This window comes from Netta rufina (genome assembly GCF_964035555.1).
Source record: "Netta rufina genome assembly, chromosome: 3".
Taxonomy (NCBI): domain Eukaryota; kingdom Metazoa; phylum Chordata; class Aves; order Anseriformes; family Anatidae; genus Netta; species Netta rufina.
The window spans coordinates 33,785,428-33,812,909 of record NC_140125.1 but is presented as its reverse complement, the minus strand read 5'-3'; the positions used below and the strand labels follow the sequence as shown (position 1 = coordinate 33,812,909).

At 39.7% G+C, this 27,482-nt stretch overlaps 1 protein-coding gene across 1 annotated transcript; it reads right to left on the bottom strand.

Moving 5' to 3' along the window:
* Positions 1 to 759: 759 nt before the first annotated feature.
* Positions 760 to 15,677, bottom strand: YIPF4 (Yip1 domain family member 4). Its single transcript, XM_084285276.1, has 6 exons — positions 15,416 to 15,677; positions 12,474 to 12,627; positions 9,679 to 9,850; positions 7,428 to 7,505; positions 5,654 to 5,767; positions 760 to 3,295 (listed from the first exon to the last, which is right to left on the bottom strand). The coding sequence occupies exons 1-6, from the start codon at positions 15,495 to 15,497 to the stop codon at positions 3,158 to 3,160; spliced, it is 738 nt and encodes a 245-aa protein (XP_084141402.1). The 5' UTR covers positions 15,498 to 15,677; the 3' UTR covers positions 760 to 3,157.
* Between the last annotated feature and the right edge of the window lie 11,805 nt (positions 15,678 to 27,482).

The following is a 27,482-nucleotide window of genomic DNA, read 5'->3' as shown; positions in this document are numbered from 1 at the left end:
GGAGGGGGCAGCGGGGGTGCTGCGCATGCGCAGGGGGAGGGGAGGAGGGAGGGAGCAGAGGATGCTGCTGACCCCAGGCATGGCGGAGCGCCAACGCTAATGGTGTCCCCTACAAATTGGGGGGTTTAGTAAAAGGACCCCAATTAGTAGAGGTTTCAGGAGGATGAAAATACATTAATTAAGTGTCTATTTAAAGAAAGAGTAAGAAAACCCCCCAGAAGCACAGCTGTCTGTGGGGGCTGAGCTGCTCCACGCTGTTCTGACAGCCAAGCAGCGTTGAAGCATTGCCTCACTACTCCAGGAGAAACCTTAAAGACAAAGTTCAAAGCACACCTCCTCCACCTGCATCCCGTCTCTACGCCCAAACAGGTGCTTTCACGTAATTTTCAGGTAGGTGTAAGCTTTTGGATAATACAACCTACAGGATACACAGCAAAGGGAGACAGGTTTGTGCATTTTTCTTTCTGCTATATGCAGAAGCTTGTCTTGTGTCCAAATCTCTTCTACAGATAGAATTCCCTACCTTGAAATCAGGTGTTTCATCTTGGAAAGGGAACGTTCTGCCAAAAGGACATAAAGTTTCCATGCATACCAAACCATATATCTTTATTATCCCAAGAATTTATTCATAGGCCCAAAGCCTGAGATCTATGACAGGTATAGGAATAGTTGTCTTAATTCAGTAAACATACATTCTGTAAACAAGTTGAATTCAATTTTTTTTTATATATATAAAAACCATCTTATATTTACACATACCTTATCTAAAAATAACTTTATTGAATGCAAAGTTAATACAAACTATGAGAACCATTTGAGAGCTGTTTGTACATATTTCTTTGCACAGCGTATGCAAAAGGTGACCCTAGAGAGACTGAGATTAAAAGGTGCAAATCTGCAATTGTGTACAAAATATGTACCATGTTAAGTGCATATTGACATTGCATATTACACATGCCACATCTGTCAGAAGGAACAGGTAAGTTGCAGCTATAAATTTCACCGAACATTAGTAGAGAGAAAGTGAAAGTATGTCAAGATTATATTTCAAGATCAAGTAGAGCATTCTTGCACCCTCTGAATCATTTGAGACACACACATCTGTTATGGACATCAAATGAACAGCTATGCAAAGAGGAGCTCATCTGAAAGCTTTCTTTCTGGCAGCCTAGTAACCCAAATGCATCCTTGTCAGTGATGTTAAGCATGAATTGTGCCTCTGTAGCTGGAGTCTTCTAGTTTGACATTCCCATTAAAAAAGCATAGCCATGAGAGGTATGACCAGATTCTTACACGAGACTCCAAAGTCAATGTGCATTCCTGGGTAAACTAACTTTTTTTTTTTTTTTTTAAAAAAGCATGATATGAATATACTCTCAGAATACTTCCAGAGAAGCACTAGGCTGCCAGCTTAGCTTAATTGGATTAGTATGACTCCACAGCAGTTCCACCAAAGCTTCCACAGAAGTCAAAAAAATCAGGTGTAGTGTTGGTCACTCAACCAGTTGTTCTCCGTTAACGCATTATATGCTAGCTTGTTATTTTACAGTTTATGTCCAGGATCAAGTTTAATTAGTTCTGTTTAAAACCAATGCAAGCATCAGCCAAGAAAGCAGCTGGGGTAAGGTAAAGGCTTGTGGTAGAGTTGGAATTTCAGTATGTGTTTTTCAATTGGTGAGCAGTAAAAGTTAACAAAACTTGCCGTTGTAGTATCTAAAAAGCTGAGAAACTGCAGTTATGATAAGGAAATACATCCATCAGGGATCAAAGACAGCCCTTACTATTACCTTGTCATGGTTGATTTTTATTTCCAGCATTGAGAGGGAAAAAAAGACACAGGGAATGCTTTCCACCTACCCCCGCTCAAGACACAAGATTACAAAAAAAGATACTTATGATCTATTTGGCAATACTAAATACTGAAGCTTGCAAATGACTAAGTACCATGCAAAGTGAATTTCAGTGGAGTTTCCTTGCGAAGAAACATTACCATAAGGACCATTACATAAGCAACCAACACAGTACACAGGAAATATTTAACATGTCATCATATTACATAATCCTTGGATAGTCAAAATTAGCAAGACTTGTAATTGTTACTGAGGCTGCAGTCCTAACTTACTTATAAGGGAAGAATCTGACCTTACAGCTCTTATTTCTTTTTGCAAGGGATTAGCAGCTGTTGGAAAAAAAAAAAAAAGGAAGCAGGTTATATACCATGCTACTCAAAACAAAACAGAGCAAGATGTTGTAGAACAGTTACGGAAGCATTCTTTTTATTTTGTCATCAGAAAAGAACATTGTTTAGAGGTCACACAAATTTGAGGGATCTTTTTTTCTTCTGACATTAAGCCAGCTACAACTGAGAAAAGTGTTCACCTGTTTCTCTGTAAATTTAAACTTCAGTAAATTAATTCAATTCTCTAAATAAGCAATTTAATTATGTCACACAGTAAATGTCTTGCTCCTTTGGTCAGAGAGAGTGAAGACTTCAAATACTTGTAATTTTTAAACTTTAAAAACCCAATATACATCCTTAACCAAGGAGTACTTATGCTACACACAAGCCATAGATACAAAATACACAGTATATACATGTTTTGAAACAAATTGGAATTTATAAAAACTCAACAGCCAAATCAAAGTAATTGAGGCACTAAATTAAAAGTAGTATCTTCATGTCTTGATTATACAGGCTATTCTGTGAACAATCAGGACTGTTTCATAAATATATATATTATCTACAGAATTTGCTGTGCCAAAAAAGCCAGCTGTGTTTAAGCTCAAAAGAAAAATTGCACTTGGAGATTGTTACAGTTAACTTCTCATTTTTCTCCTCAAATATAGTAATCTGGTCCTAGTGCTTTTGGCACAGGTACGGAGTTGTATTTCTGCTACACTTTCTTATAAAACACAAGATTCTTTTTATTTTGTTCATTAAAATCTGAAGAGTCTTAAACAAACCTAGAACTTTAATACAAATCTATATAGCTACAATTACTTCATTAAATAATATACACAAATATGCTCTTCAATCTTAAAACATCTTGACAACTGGATACAAAACAGTCACTTGTATTATCTGCAACCTCCTTAATCTTACGCATTCAGTCTGCAAGTGACTAAAACACGGCTTTTGGCCACATCTTTCACTAGATCACACCCCAGTGTACAAGGACAGGAAATAAATGTATAATAAAAAGATTGGATAAATTAGGAGGGGTTTCTTGGTCTTGAATTCTTCTCCAACTAGTAAGGACGCAGCACTGTATGCAGCCCAGAAGACTCCGAACAACTGAAAAAGAGGATGAACAGTCTTAGCTGACACCATAAGAAAATCACTCTAAATACCACAATTCAGAAAACAAACAAACAAAAAAAAGAAAAAACAAAAAACAGGTTTTTTCAATATAATTAGAAAGAAACATAGAAAGTTTAGGTGGTACAAAAAAAGCTTCACAAACAATCCTTCTGCCTCCACACAGAGGAGAATATACCATGTATATCCATTCAAGTCTAAGGAAGTATTTAAGAGAGGCATGTTATTTTGACTTTTCTTTTTTTACTGAGCTAAGCAGCTGAGGATCTATGGTAAGCTTTTTGTGATGTAAGATGTTACCATAATGTAAACTGTAAGCTTCTCCAACTCAAAACCCACTATTTTTTTTTATTTTCTTTTTAAATTTTTTTAAGAAAAGAGACAAGCGGTATACTTGACTCTTTCTCCAATGATATATACCAGAGGGTTAAATTACCTTTTTAAAATTATTTATTTATTTTTACTTCTGGCTTTAATTATAGTGCTCCCACCTCAAGGTAACTGAAACTCACCTTCCCATTCATTTCAGATAAAATGAGAAGTCAGATACAATGAAAAGTCTTCCAAAATATAACTGTAGCAAAAACTTCATTGCTTCCTCAGGTAACAACTAACTAGTTTAAAGGACTAGTAGAAAGTATCATTACATGTAAATACTCACAATGTTACATGAAGTTACTACACATACTTTTTTTTATAAAAAAAAAAAAAAGTCTTTAGGCCAGTGAACTTGACTCAAGCCTCAAGCTAACAAGGTTAGAGCAAAAAGTAATTAGACACCTATTATCCTCAGGCAGCAACTTGAATATTAATGGAAAAAGAAAAAAATACTTAAAACTGAATGAGAACAAAGCCATGAATCTCCTGCAAACAGTAAGACCAAAGTTCTGTTCAGGAGAAGGCAGACAATAGGATCTCAGCAAAAAAATTCTTCCATGCTTCTGTCAGAGTAGCTCAAGTTGGTTGAGAGATTATGCGACTGGTTCAACTGTCATTGCTGAAGACACCAAAAAAACTGCACGCTCATGATTTTGCTGCCTAAACTGGGACAGTGGAGATGGATCACGACTAGATTCTCTAAGATACTTTAGGAAAACTGCAGCAATGAAACCAATCAAGGTGCATTACTTGGCTAGTTTACTTTGCTGATTGCAACTGAAAAAAAATGACTGGAATTGAAATCTCACTTGCAGTTCCCCAACTTTAAGACAGGGGAGCATTTCCCCAAGCACAGAGCTCCTAAGCCACAGGAAGCAGTACATGTCACAGCACACGCAGTTCTGACTATAGGCAGCTCGTCCTGCCTCTTCCCACTAATGATCCAAAGGTAAGAACCTTTCACAGATTTGCCCTGAAGTTGATGTAAGACTGCTAATAGTAATCAGGTAACAGAATTTTCAAGTAACTTAAAAATAAATACAAGTTAATATTACTTATCTGCCAAGTTAATAATTTGCTTTCTGAATGTATCACTTAATAGTAATTGCAAGTTAACAAATCACAAACACAGCTATTCTTGTTTATCATACTTTAGTTGTATTTCAATTATGCTGTAAACCAGCAAGCCAACAGGACAGAAATTAATCAAATCAGCATAACAAGAACGCAGAAAGCGTACAGCTTAGCCAGTAACTGTTCTCAGTCAACCTTCCAGAAGTTTAGCAATAACTTCACAGGCTACCTAAAAGGGTTGTATGAAGTGTTCAAGAACATTACGCACTTCTAGGATCTATCCGGGAATGTTGCTAGTTTCACTGAAGGTGTCTGACAGCAGGTGGTATCAGGCAATGTATTGCTTTGTGCCCTATGCCCCACATCTGTAGAGTCAGAGAAATGTTCATCTACTCTGCAAAGGATATTGAGAGATTTGTACTGCTACCATTACAGGAAGGTCCCAGAACAATGGCTAACATCATACTCGTGTTGCAATAACTAAAAGTAGGCTGGATGATGAGGGAAAGGATAGAACAGCTTACTTTCAGATTCTTCAGTTTGATGTTTAATTACACATCTGCATCTAAAGTGACAGCCATAGTTACTTCTTAATACAACTAATATAACAGCAAAATACTTAAATAGAAGCTAATCTGATAACACAGGTATTTTTGTTTCTCCCTGGGGACTATATATACTCCAGGTACTCAAAAGAAACATTTAAAACAGAATTTGCTTAGCAGTCATATCCCCCATGTTAACCAAAAGAATCAGAGTTCAAGTCCTACTTATAAATATTTTGACACATTGCATTGTCCTGAAGGGATTAATACTTAAAGTGTTAGGAAAGTGACTTAGAATAACTGTAAACAAATTCTCAATAGATGTCACCAAACTTACTTTTATTAGGGTAGAAACCACTTCAAATGATCCAACCACCAAAAGTACAGGTGCTATGACAATGAGGGGAAGTAGAGAATATCCTATCACACCAAGAACTTGGCCATAAGCAACCTGAAATTTTCAAGCACATAAAAAACACACTTTGTAGTACAAAATCTTTGTGCAAGCAATTTCATCATGTTATAAAAGTACAAATAACTATAAGGTGTTGGGTATTCATGAAATTTTTGGTGATTTGCTAGCATGAAAATTGTTTTTCTATACTATTCTCTAGAATTCTGTAGTTAATCATTCCTTAGAAAAAAGTATTTATTAAAAAAACAGAACAAACTAATGACATTTTCAACACCCGCATAGGAAACATTGACATATAAAAAACACAAAGGATGGGTAGCGTTACATATTGTCATGTCCCACCTTAAGTGGCTCACAACTGCCACTCCATGGAGTGTGCAAATGAAACCTAGGAGCACAGAACTAGAACAGACCTCTCATTCATCAATCGTAGACCTGGCTGTCACAGGCAGCAAAGAAATGATTTCCTGCATTAAGATATTAATATATCCATTTCCAAAATACCTAAATGCTTTCAGCATTAGCAGAAGACCTAGAACCTGATCCCCCTAAGGTACTTCTGATTTCCAGCTTAAATTTATTATGACTGATTGTCTTAGACTAGTTCAAGGTACTTCCATAAATGCTTTTAGTTTGGTTATTAAATGGATATTAAAATGTCTGATTTTCCCCTACTACAGTTGGGAATATCCCTTGGCCCAGCTGGGCTTCTTTGGTTCAACTTTGCTTGAAAGATAGTTACTTGTTTTGCCACTGTTTTTCCCATCTCTTGCGGCAGTTGATCCTTCATAGTGAGCTCTGCAGCTCTGTAGTGATGCCTCTCCCCTTTCTCACCACTTCAGACATCCTGATCATTTCACATTTTGAGCCACAAGATGTACTGACTTAAGGGTATCTGAATTATGCTGGCAAAGGTACCCTGCAATCACACCTATAGAAGTATTCCTATTATAAGATGATTCAATCAGTTTTAAGCTGCAGAGCCATTTTAAGAAGTTTCTGTCCTCCTGACTTTTCCGCTGTGGCAGTTTGCAGGCCTAGCTGTAAGGCATTTTCTGTTGTTCACACCTGAATCACTCAATGACTCAGTTTATAAACACTGCTGGCTCACACAGCCCTGCTGATGCAAGCGGCTGGAGGCAGGGATGTAGGCCAGGACTTCAATTGGCTTCACAGCTGAAAAACACACACTGACTTTCATCCTTTAATGGGTCTGAACTGCATAAGGCCAAGGCTGAAAACAAACACTGGTGGGTGCTCTGTACAATGCTGCTGTACAATTGCTGTCAGCCCAATTAAAAAAAGTGAAATAAAGGACAATGCAAGGGAGTAAAAAGGGCCCCATTTAGCTCTGTTACCAAAAAATTGAAAGCATTTGTCCTCAAGAAAGGACTTCAGCTCTGGATCACAGGCACCTGTACCAATCTCCAGGATTTGCAGCATGTATTTCTAGATTCTTTACCACATCCAGCACTCCATGCACTGCACAGGAGTAGCTGACCACCTCTGCGTTTTAGATTCTACTTCTGGAGGCCAGGAACCTAAAACATACACATTAAGGTTCTCAACCGCATCCATGTTTAGTTGGCTGCAGTGTCCAAAGCCAAGCACCAAAAACACAAAAGAACTACTGAAAAATGTAGTCAAGAGACTTTAATTACCTCCCTCTACCTCCTTTTCACATACAGGTACTTACCTCTCCTCCAAGAACCCTGGCCAGTAAAAAAATTGTCAAGGATCCAAATATCCAAATAGTTATAATCCAAGAAACAACCTTAAAAGAGAAAGAACAATTCATTTCTAATATTTTTCACTCTGAGAAAGGATAACTCATTTATATTAATCATTTTCACTGCGCTCAAGAATTTCATCATACAACAATGAATTCTGAATTGCAGCAAGAATAGTTTTACTCAGTATTACAGTAAAGCTTGACAATAAAATTTAGAACTTACATTTACAAAATCACAGTAATGGCAAATTCGTGCAAATGGAAAGCTCTAACAGTATTTTCTATGTATTATAATACTGCATCGGAGTAGGAAGAAATTAGTTAAATGGAAAGCTAAGATCACCCTAGATAACATCTTCATATCCTCATATTCCAAAAGTTGGCTCTGTTTTTAGAAGTCATAGCCAACCAATGCAAGGAGTAGGGATTCTCCTTCTTTCATCCACAAAACACAATTTTATTCCCTACTCCATCTGAGAGCACTCAGAAGAAATAAACCTTTAGTTCTTAGTAGAACTTCACGATGAGATATAAGAAACAGACCCGAAGTGCTGGGACATAGTCTGGAATTATTTTTCATGCTTCTTTCATTGCTCTGTTCTTTAACGGAGTAAGCTGCAACATGGTTTTAAGATTCTTTAACAGAACCTTCAAAGTAACATTGCTGTTCTTGGAGCTGAGCTACTGGAAGGATTAGAAATTAAACTCTCTTCTGAAATACTTTTGTAGAGGGAAACACCAATCTCAGTCCCCTCTTTGTATTTCCAACTGTTGCACTTAAAAATAATTTTACCCCTATTCAATTCTTCTGTCAATCAGAAACTATTAAATAAGTGGAAAAAAATGAATTGAGTACTAATCAATGAGAACAGATAAAAATCATAGCACTTCAAAAAAAAAAAGGTAAATAACATTAAGCTATTTGTGAAAATAGCACATGGCCTCCTTTTACATCCTGCTTTCCTCCACTGTCTAAAAGAAGAGAACCAGATTAAAGTCTTAGAGCAGGATCACTCATCCCTCCAGCTTACAGGCCACCATTCAGCTCGTCTGGCCTCGCTGCTGTCATTCATCCTGTTGCTAGCTGCCAGCTTTCCCTCCTACCACAAGTGCAGCACTCTAACGTCTACATGGTAAATTCACTGTTCCTAACAAACATGAGGCCAATTGTTCATGTACAGAAGATACACAAACTACAGCAGAGAATTGATATGCCACGGGATCAAGGAATGGTCCTTGCTTTGTCTGAAAGACAGCTATGTGGTCCACCCAGAAGACCTGAATACTACAGGGTTTAGTCTACTCACCTCACAGAAACAAGATACTCAGAGCCAACTCTTAGTCAGCATTTGGTACACCAAATGGAAGCCAGAGGCCACAAAAGGAATGATTTTGCCTCACCTTTCACAGAAGTCCTAGCATAACCACACACTGTTACTTTACATACATGGCTTACTGCTATTCTACGTTCTCTTTAGAACATGTACACAAAAATTAACTACTGGAAAAGCCCACCTAGGCTCTCGTTCAAATTGAAACTACAAATGGTAACGCTTCTCTATTTCCAAGTTGAATGTAAAGAAAAAAGGTAACTGTGCTTATGGAAGGCAATTAAATCTGCACAGTGCCTCTGAAAAAGCTGTTCGCTGTAGAGTTCAAATGGAATTATGGACAAGTTCTATTGACCAGGGGAAAGTTACTGTAATTGAGCGTGGAGGACAGAAGAGCAATGTGCACTAATGAAGATCAAATATACTAGAGAACAGCCGTAACTAGCACAAGTTAAACAGTTGTAATACAGTACAAGTTAAACAAGTAGCCTTATTTGTCAGGAAGTTAAAATTCATGGCATCCACATGGATGTTCTGGGGTAACATTTTTAGTAGTAAAACGCAAGTTAACAAAAGGTCAGAATTAAAACGAAGATATTCACTAACATGACTATAAACTTACCAGCATCAATCTCTTTCCTCTATAAACCACATCTTTACTTTGTTTTCTTATATAAAAACCTGATATTTTAACCATGATTAATGTATCTGTGCGTTATTTAATACATTTCTTGCTGCTGTCTTTCTACATCTTCAGTGTTTAGAACACCCCACATCAGTATGTGAGGAAAACATTTTCTACCTTCTTAAGAATGCAAACTGCTTAGCAATTGTGTCCCCACATTTCATTTAGATTTCCCTTTACACAGGAGGCTTATACCTACCTTAAATTGTCCATATAATGAAATCATTGAGAAGAAGAGGACAACTGCCAGAGGACCCCAGAAATCTGGATTGTCTCTCACTACCTGCCTATTAAACCCAAGAGATGGCATAGGCATCAACACGCATCGAATTTTGTAGTAAATATCCTTCAGGTCAATGTCAAGTTCCTCCCTGAAATTGGAAAGCAAGGGAGCATTACTACGCATCACAGGAATCAAATAGGGCACAAAAAGTAAGGGCAAGGGCAAACAGGTTTGTAAAGTAAACCTGTCACCACAAGGCTTTCTGTAGCTGTGACTAGCAAAGGAACAGTTCATCCAGCATGAAGCGGCGCCCTACCTTCATCACACATTCAATAGCCAGTATGACACAGATATTTCCTTATACAAAAATCAATTACATGACTGAGAATTGCAAACATCCACAACACACCTGAGCAGTCCACATTAGGACAGCAGATCTGTTTTCTGGCATGCCACACACGTAACATTCATACCATTGTAAACCGAAGTCAAAGACATGCACACAAAGAAGTGGGACATCTGTGTGCTCCTGTGTTCAACAGTTTGCCAGGAGCACACTTATTACAGAAATGTTTTGTTTCCAATTCTACAAGAAATAAAACATTTCCAGTCACCACTCCTGAACCAAAGCACATCAGTTTTTTGTTGTTTTAAATGGCATTTCACATGCTTCAGCAACAATAGTTTTCAACAGACCAGTTTATGCCAACTGGTTAACCCTGGCTTGTTTCCAATATGAGTAAAAATAAATGAAAGTCAATTAAACTGGCAATAAATTCTAGCAAGAGATCTTGTTCCTCTCTAATTGCCTTTTCCAGTCCCTGGCTACAAACCATCTCTAAGCAGCTGCAAATCAACCAGAAGAGTCTTCTGTAAGGGACGCTCTTAATGGGTAAATTGTCATGATTCTCCTAACACAGGTGGAAGGAAGCAGACTTGCCAAGCAATGGGCAATTCCTTTACCATTGCTTAAGTTTATCTGCAGAACCTTGGGACAGAACCATACCTTGGTGTTTCCCCTACACAGTTATGAATGAAGCTCTGAAGAGTTGCAAGACACTTCAGGCAGTTATCGCTCTGCTCTACATTTAGTAACAACCCTAAAGCAGTAGGGAAATTGTATATCGTTCTCAATCTGTTTATGAAAATTTTGTACTGGGCTTTACTTTACATCTTTTTCCTTAGAAGAGCTGAAACAAGAAATAAATGCAAAAAGACACTTTTCACTGCAATTTCTCTCTCAGTATTCTCAGAAATACTGCTGGTTGATCCTCTCCAGGTAGTTTCAGGATCACCATTAGCAGCCTACGTCAGGATTGTTGTTACTAATCTGTAACTAAATACCAAAAATTGTTCTTTAGCCCACTCCTTAGATTCAGGGTTGTGTTAAAAGCATCTATTTTTCCTGCATTTATCTAAACAGTATATAGCATTTTTACATGCTACTCTGAAGGTTATGTAACAGAAGTACTTTCTTTCTGGAATTAATTTCTTGTCGTTGCCTAAGGCTTCTCATAGTTCCATGTGTAATAAATTGCCTTTCCCCTGAAGCTGTCAGTCATCTCATCAAAGATGAGATGGTAGCTGTAACAAGAGAGAAGTGTGAAGAGCAAGGCTGCCCAAATAAGAAAAACCCTCACTATTATTGAACAAAACGTTCGTGTGGTACCACATCAGCAAACTTGTCTTAGCTGCCTGCTGTTCTTTAAATCCATGAATGCATTCCAACTAGAAGGCTTCATTACAGCCCGTGTTCTAGGAATAATTAGAACAGCACAGAAACTGCTACATAAATCAGATGAAGGTTCTCTGTTAGCAAGATTACATTCCTTCTGTTTGCTACAAAATTATCAATGCCCTGGCATGTTCTTCCCACTTTCCACAACAGGCAGCTAGAACACCTAGCTCACAAACTTGTTTTTTGTGGTATACAACATTCATCAACAGAGAGCTTTCATGTGTTGTCACCTCAGTACAGCAGCCTATTTCATAATTAAAAGCTACAGGTTTACAGAATAGACTTAGTCATGCAGGTGCTACTCCTGCGCATTTTAAGTTCAAGTACTTTTCAAGTAGCAATTTCATAAAGCTCTCCAGGCATCTCTTCTCTCCTAGCACCCTCATTTGAACTCTTCAGAGTACTTTCCTTCCCCTCCATTTTTAAAAGCATCCTTTTCTTTTATGCAGGAAAACATCGAGACACCAAGAATGAAACTGCTTAGGTGCAGAACACAGACTAAGAATTAGACTGCCTGCCTCACAGGGCCATATCCTTAAGATACAGCTGTCTTCAGACAATCAAGTTTCTATGAACAGAAAAAGGGATGTAGACATATGCAGTTTTAGGGACATTTCTGTCTTTCAACAATAATTCCTTTTAACACAACTTTACAATATAAAATAGCATCCAAGAATATAAAGTTTATGCTGCTTTACTTCTTGCAGAACAGTTTTGTTTTTTTTTCTTTAAAAAAAGGACAAGATCAACAGATAAGAGCACAAAAGCCATGAAAGTTCTGTACTTACACCGATTAATAAAATTTGGATTTTACTTCTTCCTTCCTCCCCTACAGTCAATAACAAGTCTTTTACAGTTGAAAAAACACCATAATGAAAAAAGTTTTTCATTCCTGCACCAAAAGAGACTCATTACTCAGGTAATTCATCAAACAGAATTCCAGAAGGCTATGGGACCATTTGAGAACCTACGAGCTGTTTCTTTTACCTACACAACTAAGAAAGATAAATATCTAGAAATAATTATTACATACAGAAGCGGCTTGTTATCTTCTGGGTCATCATCTTCCACTTCCAGAAGCCAGCCATACCCTCTCTGTCTCAGGAATGTAGTTGCAGTAGATTCTTTGATGAATTCTCCTCCAAGATTTAGTTTAACATCTGGAGTTGCTATGGACCCACTAAGATCTTAGAGAAAAAGGGAGAGAAAGATAAACATCTTTATCTTGCTAAGAATATCTGATTTCAAAAACACTGGAAGATAAACAGACATATAAAGCTAGACGTGCTGGTCATCACCATGAAATATTTAAAGTTATACATTAATATAATTTGAAAGGGTACTTCTGGTTTTGTGAATAGTAACCTTGTTGGTTTAGATTACCAAGTTCCAGCATGGAGCACTTGTCTTGGCAACACAGTTTAACAGTATGACACAACACCTTTCAATCTGTGCTTTATCATTAAGCATTTAGAAGCATAAAAGGATTTAAGTATGAAAGTCTCATCATGCTGACAGTTGGGGATTTACCATTTTTTCTTACCACACTCTCTTTCAGAGCCCATTCCTACACACACTGGCATTGTTTCACCCAAATTCTCTCCTTACATCCAACTTCTCACAAACAGAAAATTCCCAGGTGTTTTGATTTATAGCCTGCTTTTAACACAGGTTAAAAAATGGTAGAAAAAAAGAATACTATCAGAGAACCCCACGGTCCATTCAATAAGGAGAGATAAAAGAAACACTTTTTAATACACTATGATCTTGCTCTATCACAGTATTAACCCCCCTCACCCAATTTATATACGTTCAGTCTGTGTCAAAGTTTTATTTGCATTTTATTTGATTATCTACAGATGAAGAATACAAAACAGTAAATGAAAATCTACACTAAAGAAATAAAATAGGAGGGAACGAAAAGAGTGTAAGTATTCCATTAAGAATTCATGAACTTCCTTTTTTTTTTTTTTTGCTTAAAAACACAACACACAACAACAAACAAGTAAGCCAATATTTGTACAAACCTTGTTACAAATATACCAAGATGCAAAGACTCCCTTCTTACCCAAGGTTTTTTGCCTCACTAAAGAAAATCTTGTTTTACCCTGTTATCATTGTGTGTTTTTATAAACACACACACAAATCCTGTGTACAAATTTCCCCAAATACCTACCTACAGCAAGTACTTCTGAAATATTCCTGCAACACCCTTACAGAAAATTCAGGCCACATTTGTGGATTATGTTTGAGACATCATCTACCTGAATGCAGCACAATTTCACAGAATGCACACTCTCCCAGTGACAGGATGTCCTACAGTGTTCAGCCAGCATGTCTGCAGCATTTACTCCACGCTCAGCACCACAATCAAATTAACAGAGCTCTGTCCCAGATCAGCTCGCTAGGCCACGCCAGCTTAAATTTAAGCTTCCCCATTAGTGCTTCTCAACCATTTCATAATCGTGACAGTTACTGGTCTGTTGCTTCAATTCCAAGAACACCATCTGCACAGGATCCTGACGAAGATCACAATTATTTAATGAAGGAAATTTCACTCTTTACACATCAGTACATACACGCTGTTCCCACCAGATGCAAGCAAAGCCTTCTGCTGTTGCTTGGGGTAAGAAATGTATTCTTAATGCCTGAATGTGGAGGTAGGGAAAGCCTCACAAGCTTTCTATTATCAGCAGGACCCTTCTGTCATTCTAAAAATTACCTGGCTGTGCTACAGGGCAACTCTGCTTGGCAAGGTGTTCTTGCAGTTCTTTGTGCACAGCTGTGGCTGCCAAAACACACAGCCACAACAGTCCGATCAGCCTTCTCTTCCTGTCTTTTCAGCAATGACTAACAACCCATCCTGAGGCTGGAAAACTTCTACACACGTCTTTTTTTACCAAGACTCCTGTTAGCTCTCAGCAATTAGCAAATACCTACGACCATCTTTCAAATTGTGAAACCTATTAACAGCACTTTATGTCTATATTGTGAGATGATATCTCAGGTGGGACAAAGCAGCGCAACAAGTTAAAAACAAACAAGAACCAGCCTGTTCTTTAACCCATACGTGTCCACTTCATCTCTGCCGTTCCTTCCCACAAACAGCTACCTCTTATGGAAATAATACAAAAAGAAGTTTTTTTCCTTTGTATAGATCAAGACTTGGGGAATAACAAGAAACTAAAATGCAACGTACAGTGTTTTTATTCAGAAACATCAAGCTGTTTAGTTTTCCTAATGTCTGTTTGTTAGGATAGGCCTATGCGGCACTTTGCACAGAGGACTACACCGAACAGGCATGAGATTACACCTCACTTGTGCTCATAAAAAAACACAGAGCCGAGTCCAATGCAACAAGTCCTGCTGGGCAGGTGGTTACAGTACACTGGGTCTGACAGATTACTAACAGGGTGCTCAGCAAATGCTTCTGGGGAGAAAACCAAAGGACCTCTCGGAATCCGGATCCTGGATCCCTTTTCAGGTCAAGGCAAAAAAGGGGAAAAAAAGGAAACCAAAGAAAAGCAACCTGGGTTGTACCTACTGATTAGTATGCCTTGTCAGAGCAATTGGTAAGCTCACCAAAGCTCGGAGTTCAGCATTCTGCAGTAGTTTTTAAGTCTTCTTCTCCAGGGTAGGGCCCCAGGGCCAGGATGTGCACAATTCCTAACCTTCTCTATAACTGAAGCTAAACACATAGAGTCGAAAGCTTGTTGTTTAAACGGCCAGAGCCCAAAGGGTCACCCTCTGCCAAGAGAAGGCGGCACAGCACTGCCTGTTGCGTGTTTGCTTTTGCGGTGCGTGCCAGCACGGCACTGCTGGGTGAGGGAAGGGAAGGGAAGGGAAGGGAAGGGAAGGGAAGGGAAGGGAAGGGAAGGGAAGGGAAGGGAAGGGAAGGGAAGGGAAGGGAAGGGAAGGGAAGGGAAGGGAAGGGAAGGGAAGGGAAGGGAAGGGAAGGGAAGGCCCCGCGCTCACCTTCTGCATCTGCGGAGGAGACGAACGTGAAGTCCCCGTTGCTGGGCGCGTAGAGCGGTGGCTGTGGCCCCGGGGGCTGCATCTCCCCGCCCTGCGCGGGGCCGGGGCCAGGGCCGCTCCCGGTGCCGGTGCCGGTGCGGGCGGCGGGGCCTGGCCTGGGGCCTGGCCTGGGGCCTGCCCGGGGGCTGCCGCGGCGCTGAGCGGCGCCCGACGGCCACGGCGCAGCCGCCTCACGGGGCGACACCCAGCGGCCCCGCGCCGCGATTGGCCACCAGCCGGCCCCCTCCGCCCGACCCCGCTATAAAGCTTCCGCCGATTGGGCGAGCCGGGCGGTGGGCGGGGCGGGAGGCTCCTCTCACAGCGCCGCCCCTCCGGGGTTGCGTCAGCAGGCGGCCAGCGGGGCCCGGCCTGCAGGGGGCGGGGGGGGCGCTGTGGTCCCTGTGGTGCTGGAGCAGGGTTTGGGAGTTCGGGTGTGGAGAAACGTCCTGGCAAAGCACAAAGCTCTCAGGAGTAACGCTGGAGGTTTCCTCCAGAAGTAAATCTGGAGGGTTTTTAACTCTGGAGGTTGTTTTGCTTCCCACCTCCAAGAGCTCCCACACCATCTGGTCCAACCATCCTCTACCACCAGTGTCACCACTGAACCGTGTCCCCAAGCACCACGTCCAACCTCTCCTTGAACACCCTCAGGGATGGTGACTCCGCCACCTCCCTGGGCAACCCATTCCAACGCCTGACTGCTCTTTCTGAGCAGAAATGGCCCCTCATTGCCAACCTGAACCTCCACTGGAGCAACTTGAGGCCATTCCCTCTACTCCTATCACTGCTTACCTACGAGATGCCCATTCCTTCAGCTTTGCTCCCTCTCAGTATCCATATGCAGCTGCCATGGTGTTCATTTTCCACCGTGCCACACCTGCATGGATCAATGGTGTCTTCAGACAGCCATCAGCTGCACCAGGGCTCCCCAGGGGTCCATCAGTCTGATAGCTCCTTTGCCAGGCCTTGTTAGCAGCAGCTGTGATAACTTGCAGAGCATCACCAAATCCTCCATTCATAGTCTGGTTCATGAGACTGCTGTGATACACTGTAGTTTTAAAATAGTAAGATTGAGGTGCCGTTGCTAGTCCCTGTTATAATAAGGGAACAGGCATGATGGCTCTCGATGCGGTCTATACTTTGAAGAATCAGTAACAAAGATCTCACTTTTTAAGGCTTAAGATTTAACAGGAACTGTTCATCTGGAAGGGACCTACAAAGACCATCTAGTCCAACTGCCTGACCACTTCAGGGCTAGCCAAAAGTTTAAGTATGTCGCTGAGGGCATTGTCCAAATGCCTCTTAAATAGTTACAGGCATGGGGCATCAACCACCTTGCTAGGAAGCCTGTTTCAGTGTTTGACTACCCTCATTGTAAAGAAATGTTGTAAATATTGATATATTTGGAACCAAAAAAGTTAAAAGAAGATAAATTGCTCTAGAGAAGTGGTTTGATTTGCAGAAGGAACATCCTTTCCCATACATGTCCCATTACAGAAAAACACTGCAAGTTCCATCTCAAGTAATTTTGAACAAGTAAAAGCTTATCTGGTTTTCACAGAGAGAGCATGACCAGAAACTTTTTTTTTTTTTTTTTTTTCCCATATCCAAAGATAATTGAAGTTTGGGCTTATATGAAATATAATAAGTGTTCGGGTTCTCTTTGGACATATTACAGAGATTATCAGTTTCCTTGCAGCAACAAGAAAAAAAAATCACATATAAAATGTATGGAAACTATTTTTAATTGAAAACCTTTAACTGAGACCTTAATAATACAAAATGGCCCTACGGCTTTTTGTGCATTTTGACTCCCCCTTTAAATAGTTGAGCAATCAAGACATCTGGCAAGAGTAACTCATTGTCTTGACTATTATGTGGAACTTGTTTGTTACCAGACCTTTGCAATAGGCTTCCTTTCAATTTTCGATGTGTCTCCCTCTTTATAGCTACACTTGTATTTACCTACACAGTTGTGCTTGTGCTGTTCCCTGCTGTTGCTGGGATATCTCTGATGCTTCTGGAAAATGTGCCCTCCGCAGCATGCCAGACACATCTGTCAGTGGACAAATTTAGGTTCCTTTGTTTTTATATTATTGACTAACATAAAGCCATGACAACAAAGAGTGTCATGTCAAAGAATGGTTTGTGCTTAAGGTAAAATTTTAATTTGCTTCATTGTAATCCTTATTTGTTGATGTTGGGTCTCAAAACCTTTAAGGGGTTTGGTACCTCTCTCCTAATAAGAGCAGTAATGTTGCACTACTAGAACAAGATTTAAGGCGTGTGTGGGACAAAAGTAATAGATCAGTGTTGAAGACACTAGGAACAATGATATTTAATGACTGAATATTGTGTGACGAGATGAGACACGCCACAAACTCACATTTTATTAGAAGTTACACCAAATAGGAGTGACAAATCAGACTGCATGGTAAGTGACTGCTTCTTTCTCTTCTATTTTCACCGTGTCATGCAGCAGGCTCAGTGCTGTGTGTGTGCTGTGCCATTTTCTGTGCACAACTGAAATACGTGCAGGCTGGCGTGACGTAGAAGACAATGTTGTAACATCACGCAGGATGCCTGATGAAGAAGAGATCTTGTTTGGAAATACTTTCTGTATTTTCTCATTGTCTGTGACCCTGGCTATGATCTATCTCTACATGAAGTAGGGCACATAAATAGTTCTATTTAGCTGGTTTTGATGGTCTATTTATAAAGACATTTGCTGTCATTTACTATCTTCGTTTCAGAGACGGCATTGATAATACAAGAAGCTTGTTCTTTCTTTTCCAAGGACCTTTATAGCCAGCTAAGATCCAGCCGCAGTTCCCCACAGAGGCCACGCTGGCGGAGGCAGCAGGAAGCCGTTCTGCTCCTGCTTACCAAAAGTCAGGAGGGCGGGCAGCTTTTCGAGCCACACACCACTCCTCCCTCTTGTCATGTAAGGGAAAAGACCGAGAAACACCCTGGATCCGAGCTGCTTTTCCTCAGCGTTTGGCCAAACGCCAAGCCTCTCCCCGGCCCGGCGGCCAGCGGGTGGCGCGCCCGCCCCGCTTTTGCCCGGGAGACCCGGCCCGAGCGTTGAGGAAAAAATAACAAAAAACAAAAAAACACACACACAGAAATCAGGATTGTTAGGTCTTTGGCTGTGCCCAGTTGCTGCAGATAGGTTTCAGACCTTTTCAGGCCTTTTCCCTTCCTACCGTGAAGGCTGCCACTTGTCCGCTGCGGGCTGGTGGAGCTCCTCACATGTAAGGGCTGCTCCGCAGACACTGTCCACGCAGGGTTGTTTTAGGAAAGGCTCCCGTTTAATTTTAGTTTTAGAAGTATGGCATCGAGTGGGATGCGAATTTACTAGAGTATTTTGTAATATTTAATGTGTGAAAAAAAAGTCAGGCACGCGTGTTGCTCCGATTTCTGTGGGAAGCCTGGAGCCGGCTGCTGTGGCAGCGGGAGCAGGTGAAGCTGCCAGGCAATTCTTGCTGGTAACATCTTTGAGCAGTACCAGTTTAGGCCAATCTTTATGCTAATAGCACAAGTCAAGCACTTTGAAATGGCTTTTGTGTTTGTGTCCAGGGCTGTGGGCCTCTGCCTGGGCCTGCCTGGCTGTGCAGTGAGCACGGGCCGCAGCACACCCTGCCCTGCTCACTTACAGTCATCGTCCCTCCGGGAGCCTTTGCAGAGGGCAGGATGTAAATGCCTCCTCCATGCACTCGTTTCTACGGGTAGTGGAAAGATTTACTAACTCGACCGTTAATCCGGGACCAAAGGCTAGGCTTTAGAGAACTGCTGTAACCGAAAATTTCAACTAGTTATGTGTTGGAACTTGCTTTAGGTCACGGAACGCTGTTTTATGTCCACATATTTCTGGCAACAGAAAGGTATTGTACAACATACTCTTTAAGCAAACAGGATATTAAGTAATTGGAGACTTGCAAAGAAACCTACAGATAATATGGAGTCAGTTTTTGATGAGCATAAGATCAATTTGCTGCTCACAGAAAGTCTTCAAATCTTTTTAATTTAACAGTGAGCCAGCGTGGATAAATGATCTTGCTGTGGATACCACACCTCTTACTATGGAAGATGAGCAACAGATCACAACAACAAAGCTGACAACTATACATAAAAGCTAGCTAAATTTTATAAGGGTGATGGAATACAGAATAGCATCTGTTCAACTTAGTTTTCACAACAGAGGTATTTGTTTTTGGCAACCAGCCAGAGAGTGTTGTGCTCACGTAGCCTAATCTAGACCTGCAACATTGGATGGGAATTCGCCCTCATTGCTTCCTATATCCCAGTCATAATTTCTGGGTAAGCATCTTTCTGAAAGATGTTTAGAGTTGATGCTAACACTTTGTAAGACAGAAAATCTGAGGTATCTTTGGATAAGTCATTTGAATATCTAATTAAATGCTTCTAGCCTGAATATTTGTTTCATATAAAAATTACAATGGCATAATAAAGAGGAATGTTATAAGCTCCAGACATACCAGAAGTGAAGGATTCTGCAATAAGGGACATGCATTTCCTTGTGCTGTTAATCCCACAAACAAGTATTCTTCAGCACTACTGTTAGAGCAAGGTATTAATGGAGGATTGGGGCATCTGCCGCTGCATTGTGCTCTGAGCTTTTCAACATTCAAGTTTTTTGTGAATGTGTCTTCTCTTGAGAAACAGAAATACAGATGATATCAAATTTCACAGACAGGTGATCATGAGTCAGCAAAGCACTCCTGCAGTGGGAAAGACTAAGCCAATAGTAGGCTGCATTAGCAATAATGTATCATGGGAAGTGGTTATTCCCTTCTATTCTGCACTCATTGGGCCACAGCTGGAGTGTTATGCATGGTTTCAGGCTGCCCCATATAAAAGGAATATTCAAAATCTAGTTAAAGTCCAATGAAGGGCCACTGCGATGGTCGGGGAGCTGGAACACCTAACATACAAGGAAAGGCTAGAACTGGGCATGGTTAGCCTGCAGAAGAGAAGGATTTTCTCAGAAATGCACAACTAAAGGAAAAGAGTCAACAATTACAAGAACAAGGGAAGTTCCAGTTGGACTTTTTTTTTTTTTTTTTTTTTTTTTTTTTTACCAGGAGAGTGGTCAAACTTTGGAAGAGGGTCTGGAGAGGTCACTTTGTCACTAACTTCCGAGATTTTCAAAACCCAGCTGGAAAAAGGCCTGAGCAACCTCATCTAACTTCAAAATCTGCCCAGCTTGGAGCAGGAAATTGAACTAGGTGACCTCAGAAGTCCTAACCTGTTTTTTTTTTCTTTCATTATATGACAGAATTGAATGATAGAATAGAATCTATCTCAAGAATATCTCAGAATAGAATCTATCTCAAGATTATTTTGGAACCACATTACATTATAATTCTCTTTCCTGCATACGCACCCATATACCAAGACTGTTAGGGAGAACAGTTTAAGAATATAGCAACAGCCATACTTATTCAGATGAAGGGTCCATCTACCTCGGCTGGTTGGTTGGTTGTCTCCAACAGTCATATTTCCATGCAAAACTGCTACTTAAGCGAAACAAAACTGTTACTTTTCACAACAATCTAAGGTCACTGAAGTGTATTTCATTCTAGAAATAATTTTTTTAATGTGTTAAATTAACACGCTGTATAAATCTATGCTTTTTTGGCAAGTGAACTTATTGATGGAATAAAGAACCTTGTTAATGCTGAAGGACTTGTACTTGACAATGTAAGCATGGATGAGGGTGATGAAAAAAATCAGGTAATTTCCTTTCTGCTATTTCACACCATAATCAAGCATATAATGCTGAGAATCTGAATGTTTTAACAAGTTGGTCTGAAGTTTGTACACTACTAGGGCTTAGAATTCTTATCATATAGTTTAGTGAAATCACTTCTTACATAATTGCATCGAGGTTTTGATGTCTTCTGTATGCTGGTTTTCATGAAGTATTAGAGTACTCCTTTCAAGTTAGTAATGCACACTGTAGTCGGAGATCTGACATACCAATCCCCGGACTGGCTAATCTGCATGAAGCAGTCAGGAGGTTGCAAAGGTGATACCGTTCATTTCCCTGACCTACTGTTAGCTTTCTGCACACGCAGTCACTGGATACCAAGGCCGAAAAGTTTGAATAATACTTGCCAGGGCCACACAGCCCAGCAACTGAAATGGAGATGGCAATTCATATGTCTACCAGTGCTCCCTTTGATGTAACAGAATGCTTCTTGATATATGCTTCTTGGTAACAGAATGCTTCTTCTTGATTTGTTCCACAGGAAGATCACATTTGATCTTCTATGACTTACCTTCTCTGGGCTGAGATGCAGTTTATATTAATTACATGATACAGTAGCTGAGCAAGAGACAGCTTTTATCATTTTCTGCAGAAGAAATCCACTGTATATTTGATGGCACTAAAATGTAAATAGATGCACTGGAATAGGCAGGAAACATCTAATCTTGTCTATCCATTTGCTGTGATCAAAATATTATAAACATATCAGAATAGTTCACTTAGTAATGTTAATTTTTTATTTTTTTATTTTATTTTTTTGTCTTTCATAGCTGAAGGTATCAGAAATTTGAGAAAGCTATGTTTATTATACATGAGTCATTTGGCAGCTGTAGGGGGTGGAATAACCTACATGTAAGATCAGTCTCTGATGAACTGAGTGAACTTGAAGAAATCTAACTAGCCAGTTACTGTATCTCAAGAGATGCTGTGGAAATTCTAGGTAAGAATATTAATAGTAACTTCAAAACTGAATATGTGCATTTTGAAAATCAAAACATATTTGTGTACGAGAAGACAGAAGTGAAAACTGAGCACAAACATACAAGGATAAAGCTGGAAATGCTTTGGTTCACAATGAGTTTCAGTTAGCAGGAATAAAATGCAGCAAGGACAGTGTATAAAACTTTTAAATAAATTCTAATTTTAAAGGTTATAGAAAAAAAGGAAGATAAATTAATTCATAGTTGTGAAAACAAACAAAATAGGAAAGCAAATAATTGGTGGAAAAAAATCAGCTTGAATGAAGCTTGAATGAAGGATTGCTGTGATCCTTTTTTGAGCATGATTACTATTAAGAGTCCTTAAGGAGAAGCTCAGAGCAAACCAGGACAAGATGCTGAGAAATGGGAATGACCAAGACAATATTTACTTTATACTCCAAGAGCTTGTGGCATTTTATTGGCAGTTGGCATCCTGAAATAAGAGGACCAAGCTAGAAACCTGAGCCACAGAGGAGGCAGATTTGGTTAAGGCCTGGAGAGAGCCAGGTAAGGGCTCTTGTCTGATGCTGTGCTGAAAACCAAAGAGCTGTGCTCAGCACTGAGGCAATCACATGCCTAAAGCTATAACTGGGATATGTAGAGTTTTTCAGTGGAGAAAAGGAAAGGAGAAGAGAAGGAAAAAAACAAGTCCATGAAGTCACGAAAACGAACAAGTGATATTGCTCATAGGATTCAGGACGAATCTGTACAAGTCTGATTTGACAGCGCTATGTAATTGAACTGCTGTCTTCACAGAATTGTTTTAGACCCTCATGCTATTCAGCTTTATTCTTGCAGTCTGAAGACTCTTCTGTTTTCTGTGAAACAATCAATCAAACAAACAAAAATATGCATAATTTAATTACTGCAATTAAAGGACTACTCTTCTTCTCCCCAGTGTGTTGTCTTTTATCCTGGAGTGTCACATCTCCAGAGAGAGCACTTTACAGTGGCAGCCTTTTGCCCTCACTATATGTTGATGTAAATAAATACATACAGTATAGAGCAATGGAAAATCGGGCACTAGAAACATGGAAGATTATGTTGTACAGAGAACTGGAACTTGTTCCATGTCTTGAGATCAGGACTAAGCATCATTAACTGTAGTCCCTGGAAGAATCCTTTATTTTTGGTATGTAGCAGACAAGTCTATTTTAGTTACAGGGGACGAAAAGCAAGCAGCCAAAGAGAAAAGGTTTAACCACTTTCAAAAATGGGTAACTGAGCCTTTGGAAGACAGTTTTAAAGAGGAGTCAAAAGTAATCATAGCCTGTGGATAGTCTCAATCCTACTAGAAGAAAGGTAAAGAAAGATAAATTATGCCAAACATAGTGGAGTCAGTGGATAAGCCTTCATATTGTTGTGCTGATTTCCTAACTAAAACAGCACATGTAGTACTTCCACACAACATGTTAAAAGCAAAAAATTAACCAGCAGTGCCCTCCCCACTTTGCTATAAAGCAAAGGAGCCTAAGGTATATATAAAGCTGATTTTTCACAGTCCCTCAGCTGCTCTCCCCAGTTTTTGTCCACAATATCTTGGATCATATTCCATTTTGTACGTGCTTCTATTAAGCACAGTAGCAGTGGCTGTAAACATGACCAATTTAAGATTTGTTTTTACAGTCTATCCCTTTCCTTCCTAAAGGTCTGATGATTAACAAGCTGAGCTATAATGCTATTGCTACACATTCACAACTTCGGGATAAAACGATGCTGATGAGATACTTAAAATGTCAAAACATAGATATATAGAAAGCAGGAAACTGCACCCTACAGAAGATCATTGTTCGTTGTTACAATACTGTATAGTGTATGCTTTCAATGATTTACGAACGATCATTTAATCTGCCTTCCCAGCCCTCTGGACCTGAATTAGTCCCTTGATAGTTCTGATTAACTTGGCCCCCTTCAGTCACATAATGCTGTTTTTGCTTGCAGATAAGCAGCTTTGGGTTCGTTGTATTTGGACTGTTTCCCACAAGTGGTATAAATGTGTCCTTAATGCTTCTTACAAGTTTTTTAATAAGATTAGAAGGATGATTGTAATATTTGTAGATTACTATCCAGTATACTGCTAATCCATTATGGCGGTGAGGAAAGGGAAGTCCACGGCATGGATTTGAGCATAAATCTCAAACAGTAGCACTTGTTAACTTTCAGCAGCTTATGTATTTTACTGTGCTCATTGCTAATTAAAATTCTTACACAGAAAGCTTGCTTCACCCGAGGCTTGACCTGCCTCATATGATGCACTGAGGTGGCAGTTTCCTTGAATTAGGGAAGTTTGGGCATGTGACAAGTATTCTCTGATCACCTTCCTTACTGTGAGTCTCTAATAACTAGCTAGCACGCAAGAAGAGCATTAACTTCCTTATCGTGTTACTTTTGCTGTGTGCAAACATGCTGGGCTCCAGTGGAAGGAAAACGAGATTGGGACTATTTCTAACTTCACATACAGGAAGCAAGCCTTTAACTTTACTCCTCTGTATTTGCTTTCCTTTTTTCCTTTAACTTTACTCCTTTCTATTCCTTTTCCTTTCTTCTTCTGTGACTCTTCCTAATGACTTTTTTTTTTTTTTTTCTTAATTCAAAGAGGTTTTTATCTAAATGTATGGAACTGAGAAATAAGAATGATCAAGTTATTATGTGGGAGCTGGTCAAATTCTTTCTGCATTGGAACTTCAAAAATTAGCTTGAGATTTGGATCAAGTTTTGCCACCTTTGAAAATTAAGAAAATAACAAAAGTGGGTTTGTCACTGTAAAAGCTCAGAAAAAGTTCTCCAATCTACAAAAATATAACAGAGAAAACAGGAAAGGGTTATTCCATTTTTAAGACCAGTGTCCAGAAAGAAATCTCGTTGATCTGGAGATGCTTGCAGAAACCTAGCTACTTCTAGGCCTATCGCTGGTTCATAGCATATGTACATGTATGTCTCAGAAGCTCTACTCACAATCCCTTAGGTTCTCTCCTCAAAATTGCCCCAAAACACTTTCAACTGAAGGTTTGAATGCAGGAATGTGGAGCACACCTAGCTTAGCACTGCTGGTAGCATTAGGCTCTTAGGGAAAACTCCAGAAGCTCATGCACTGAGACCAAGAGGGCAGGAGCCCTTGATGCAGGGAGATTTTGTTCTGTACTTACACCATTCCTAACGGCATATGGTCTTGTACATGAAACATGTTCCTAGGCTTAACTCCAGTGAAGGCAATAATCACATCATCACCAACATCTCTCTCTTTTCTTTTACAATAGGCTCTGCTTTCTTTTCATTTGTGAGAAAAGAGAAAGAGAGAAACCCTTCAGTGAGGTTCTTGAATATAAGACTCCAGCTTTTGGCCCTGCAAGGCCTCCCAGCCTTGGTTACTCAGTATGGCAAAATGAGAAATGAGAGTGGCACCTTAATTTCCACTAAAAGACACAGTCTGCAGTACTTCCTGTTTTCCTCTCTGCCAAAATCACTGTGAGAAAGAAACTTTAGTGCTAACATGAGAAAGTAGATACCTTCTATTTGTTCCATGGGTGACTTAGCTGAAGTTAAAGATTTCCCTAAATCCCATATGCTGTAGTTTTGTAAGTAAAATAAGGATACTTTGCAGAGTCATCTTTCTAGCTGTCCCCAGCATCTTTAGCTCAGCCCTGTCACAGCCACAATTGAAGATTTAAAGGGAATCTACAAATTTATTTCATGGATAAGCCTAGAAAAGGCCTAAACAACCTCTGTTCTGAACATTACATTAGCAGATGAGTGAACATGCGTGATTGCTAGGAAGCAAATCTTTTCCAGCACTACATGAAAGGAAGTAAGGATGACTAGGAGGCTTTAGGACAAAGCCAAGTATTTCATTAAAGCCATGGCTTGGAAAGAGAGTCCATCTGTAACCTTGGCTACTGTAGTATATTTGAAGACTCATCGGCACACATATTCCCCAGTCTTGAGGGATTTTTCACTGGCAGATTTGCAAAAATATGACTCAACTGGACCAATGCTTATACGCAGTTACCTACAGTTAGGCTCCACTGATGTCACCACAAATTTTTCTTGGATCTTCAGTAAAGCCTGGGCTTCAGCGCTTCTTCACTTCGTCTGGCTCCTGGATATACACTGTCTCATCTTCTGCAGTGTACCAGTTATAGTCTGTGCCTGGCATAGAACCACCCTTAAACTATTGTACTCATTCTGGTGAGCTTAAGAACAACCTCTGCAAATGTTCAGTAAAGGTTAATCAAAAATTTTGCCTTGAAAAGAAATGAATTACTGAGCTGCTGCTCTACAGAAATGATCAATGACTCTACTATTGCTAGATTAGGAAACACTCCTCAACATTAATCTCATTTCAAGTAGCAAACTTTTCATTTATGTTAACATGAAGCAACAGCAATTTGTTTTTAATTAAACCTGGCACTGAGTTTCCATTTGGAAGCCTGATCCGACTCCTGAAAAAAAATGCGAGAGAATTTCTATCTGCACTTTAAAGGTAGAGCAAAGACAGCTTTGCACTTGAAAATATGAAGTGGTGTTCACACATTCTCAACTGTAAGTGCAGATTCAATAGCCAGAAAGCTAAAATAAAGATGGAAGAAGAAAATGATTTTAAAACATCTCATCTCCTGCCCTAAATATAAAATAGCTTTCCCAACAGACTTTAGCAAAAGTGTTATGACAAATTAAAATAGTGAATTATTTGAATTGTACTTAAGCCAATAGCATTTTATTTAGTGAGTGTGCTGAGAAAACATTACATTAACTTCAGGGAAGTGTGGGAAGCTGGAAAAATCAAGAGGTGTAGGGTTTTATTTTCTTAAAGGATTTTTCCAGAAGAAAGTACAAAATGTAAGCTAAGAAGATGGAGACTTGTGGCATTTTTTACTGTTTTTTGCTTAGCATGATTAGTGCTGTATATTTCTGTTTTCTTTTGGTTTAGGAGCTCCAATGAAATGTATAAAATAGAGATGGACACAGACTCACATTTCCATCAGTGCACAACATGCGTGGGATTTTTTTTTTTTTTTTTGATCCTGGTGTGCATATGAGCTAGTTAACAGTCATCTGATCCAGCACGTCAAATAAATTACGGGTCAGCCTGTTATATTTCTTAACTACCACTGAGAGGCACTGCTTCTCTACAAATACAGCTAGATTGGGGTTGCTTTATTAAAGGAAACAAATGCATCTTAATTTCTTATAATGCGTGTAATTATTGTGTCTTCTAATGGAACTGCCAGGTTGCTTATTCTCTCGTGTATATAAAACT

Excerpts from the sequence above, each read along its gene's own strand:
- YIPF4 (XM_084285276.1), bottom strand. The coding sequence starts at position 15,497 with ATGCAGCCCCCGGGGCCACAGCCACCGCTCTACGCGCCCAGCAACGGG. Across the intron at positions 12,628-15,415 it reads CTCCTCCGCAGATGCAGAAG|ATCTTAGTGGGTCCATAGCA; the intron begins GTGAGCGCGGGG and ends TTTTTCTCTAAG. Across the intron at positions 5,768-7,427 it reads CCAGGGTTCTTGGAGGAGAG|GTTGCTTATGGCCAAGTTCT; the intron begins GTAAGTACCTGT and ends TGAAAATTTCAG.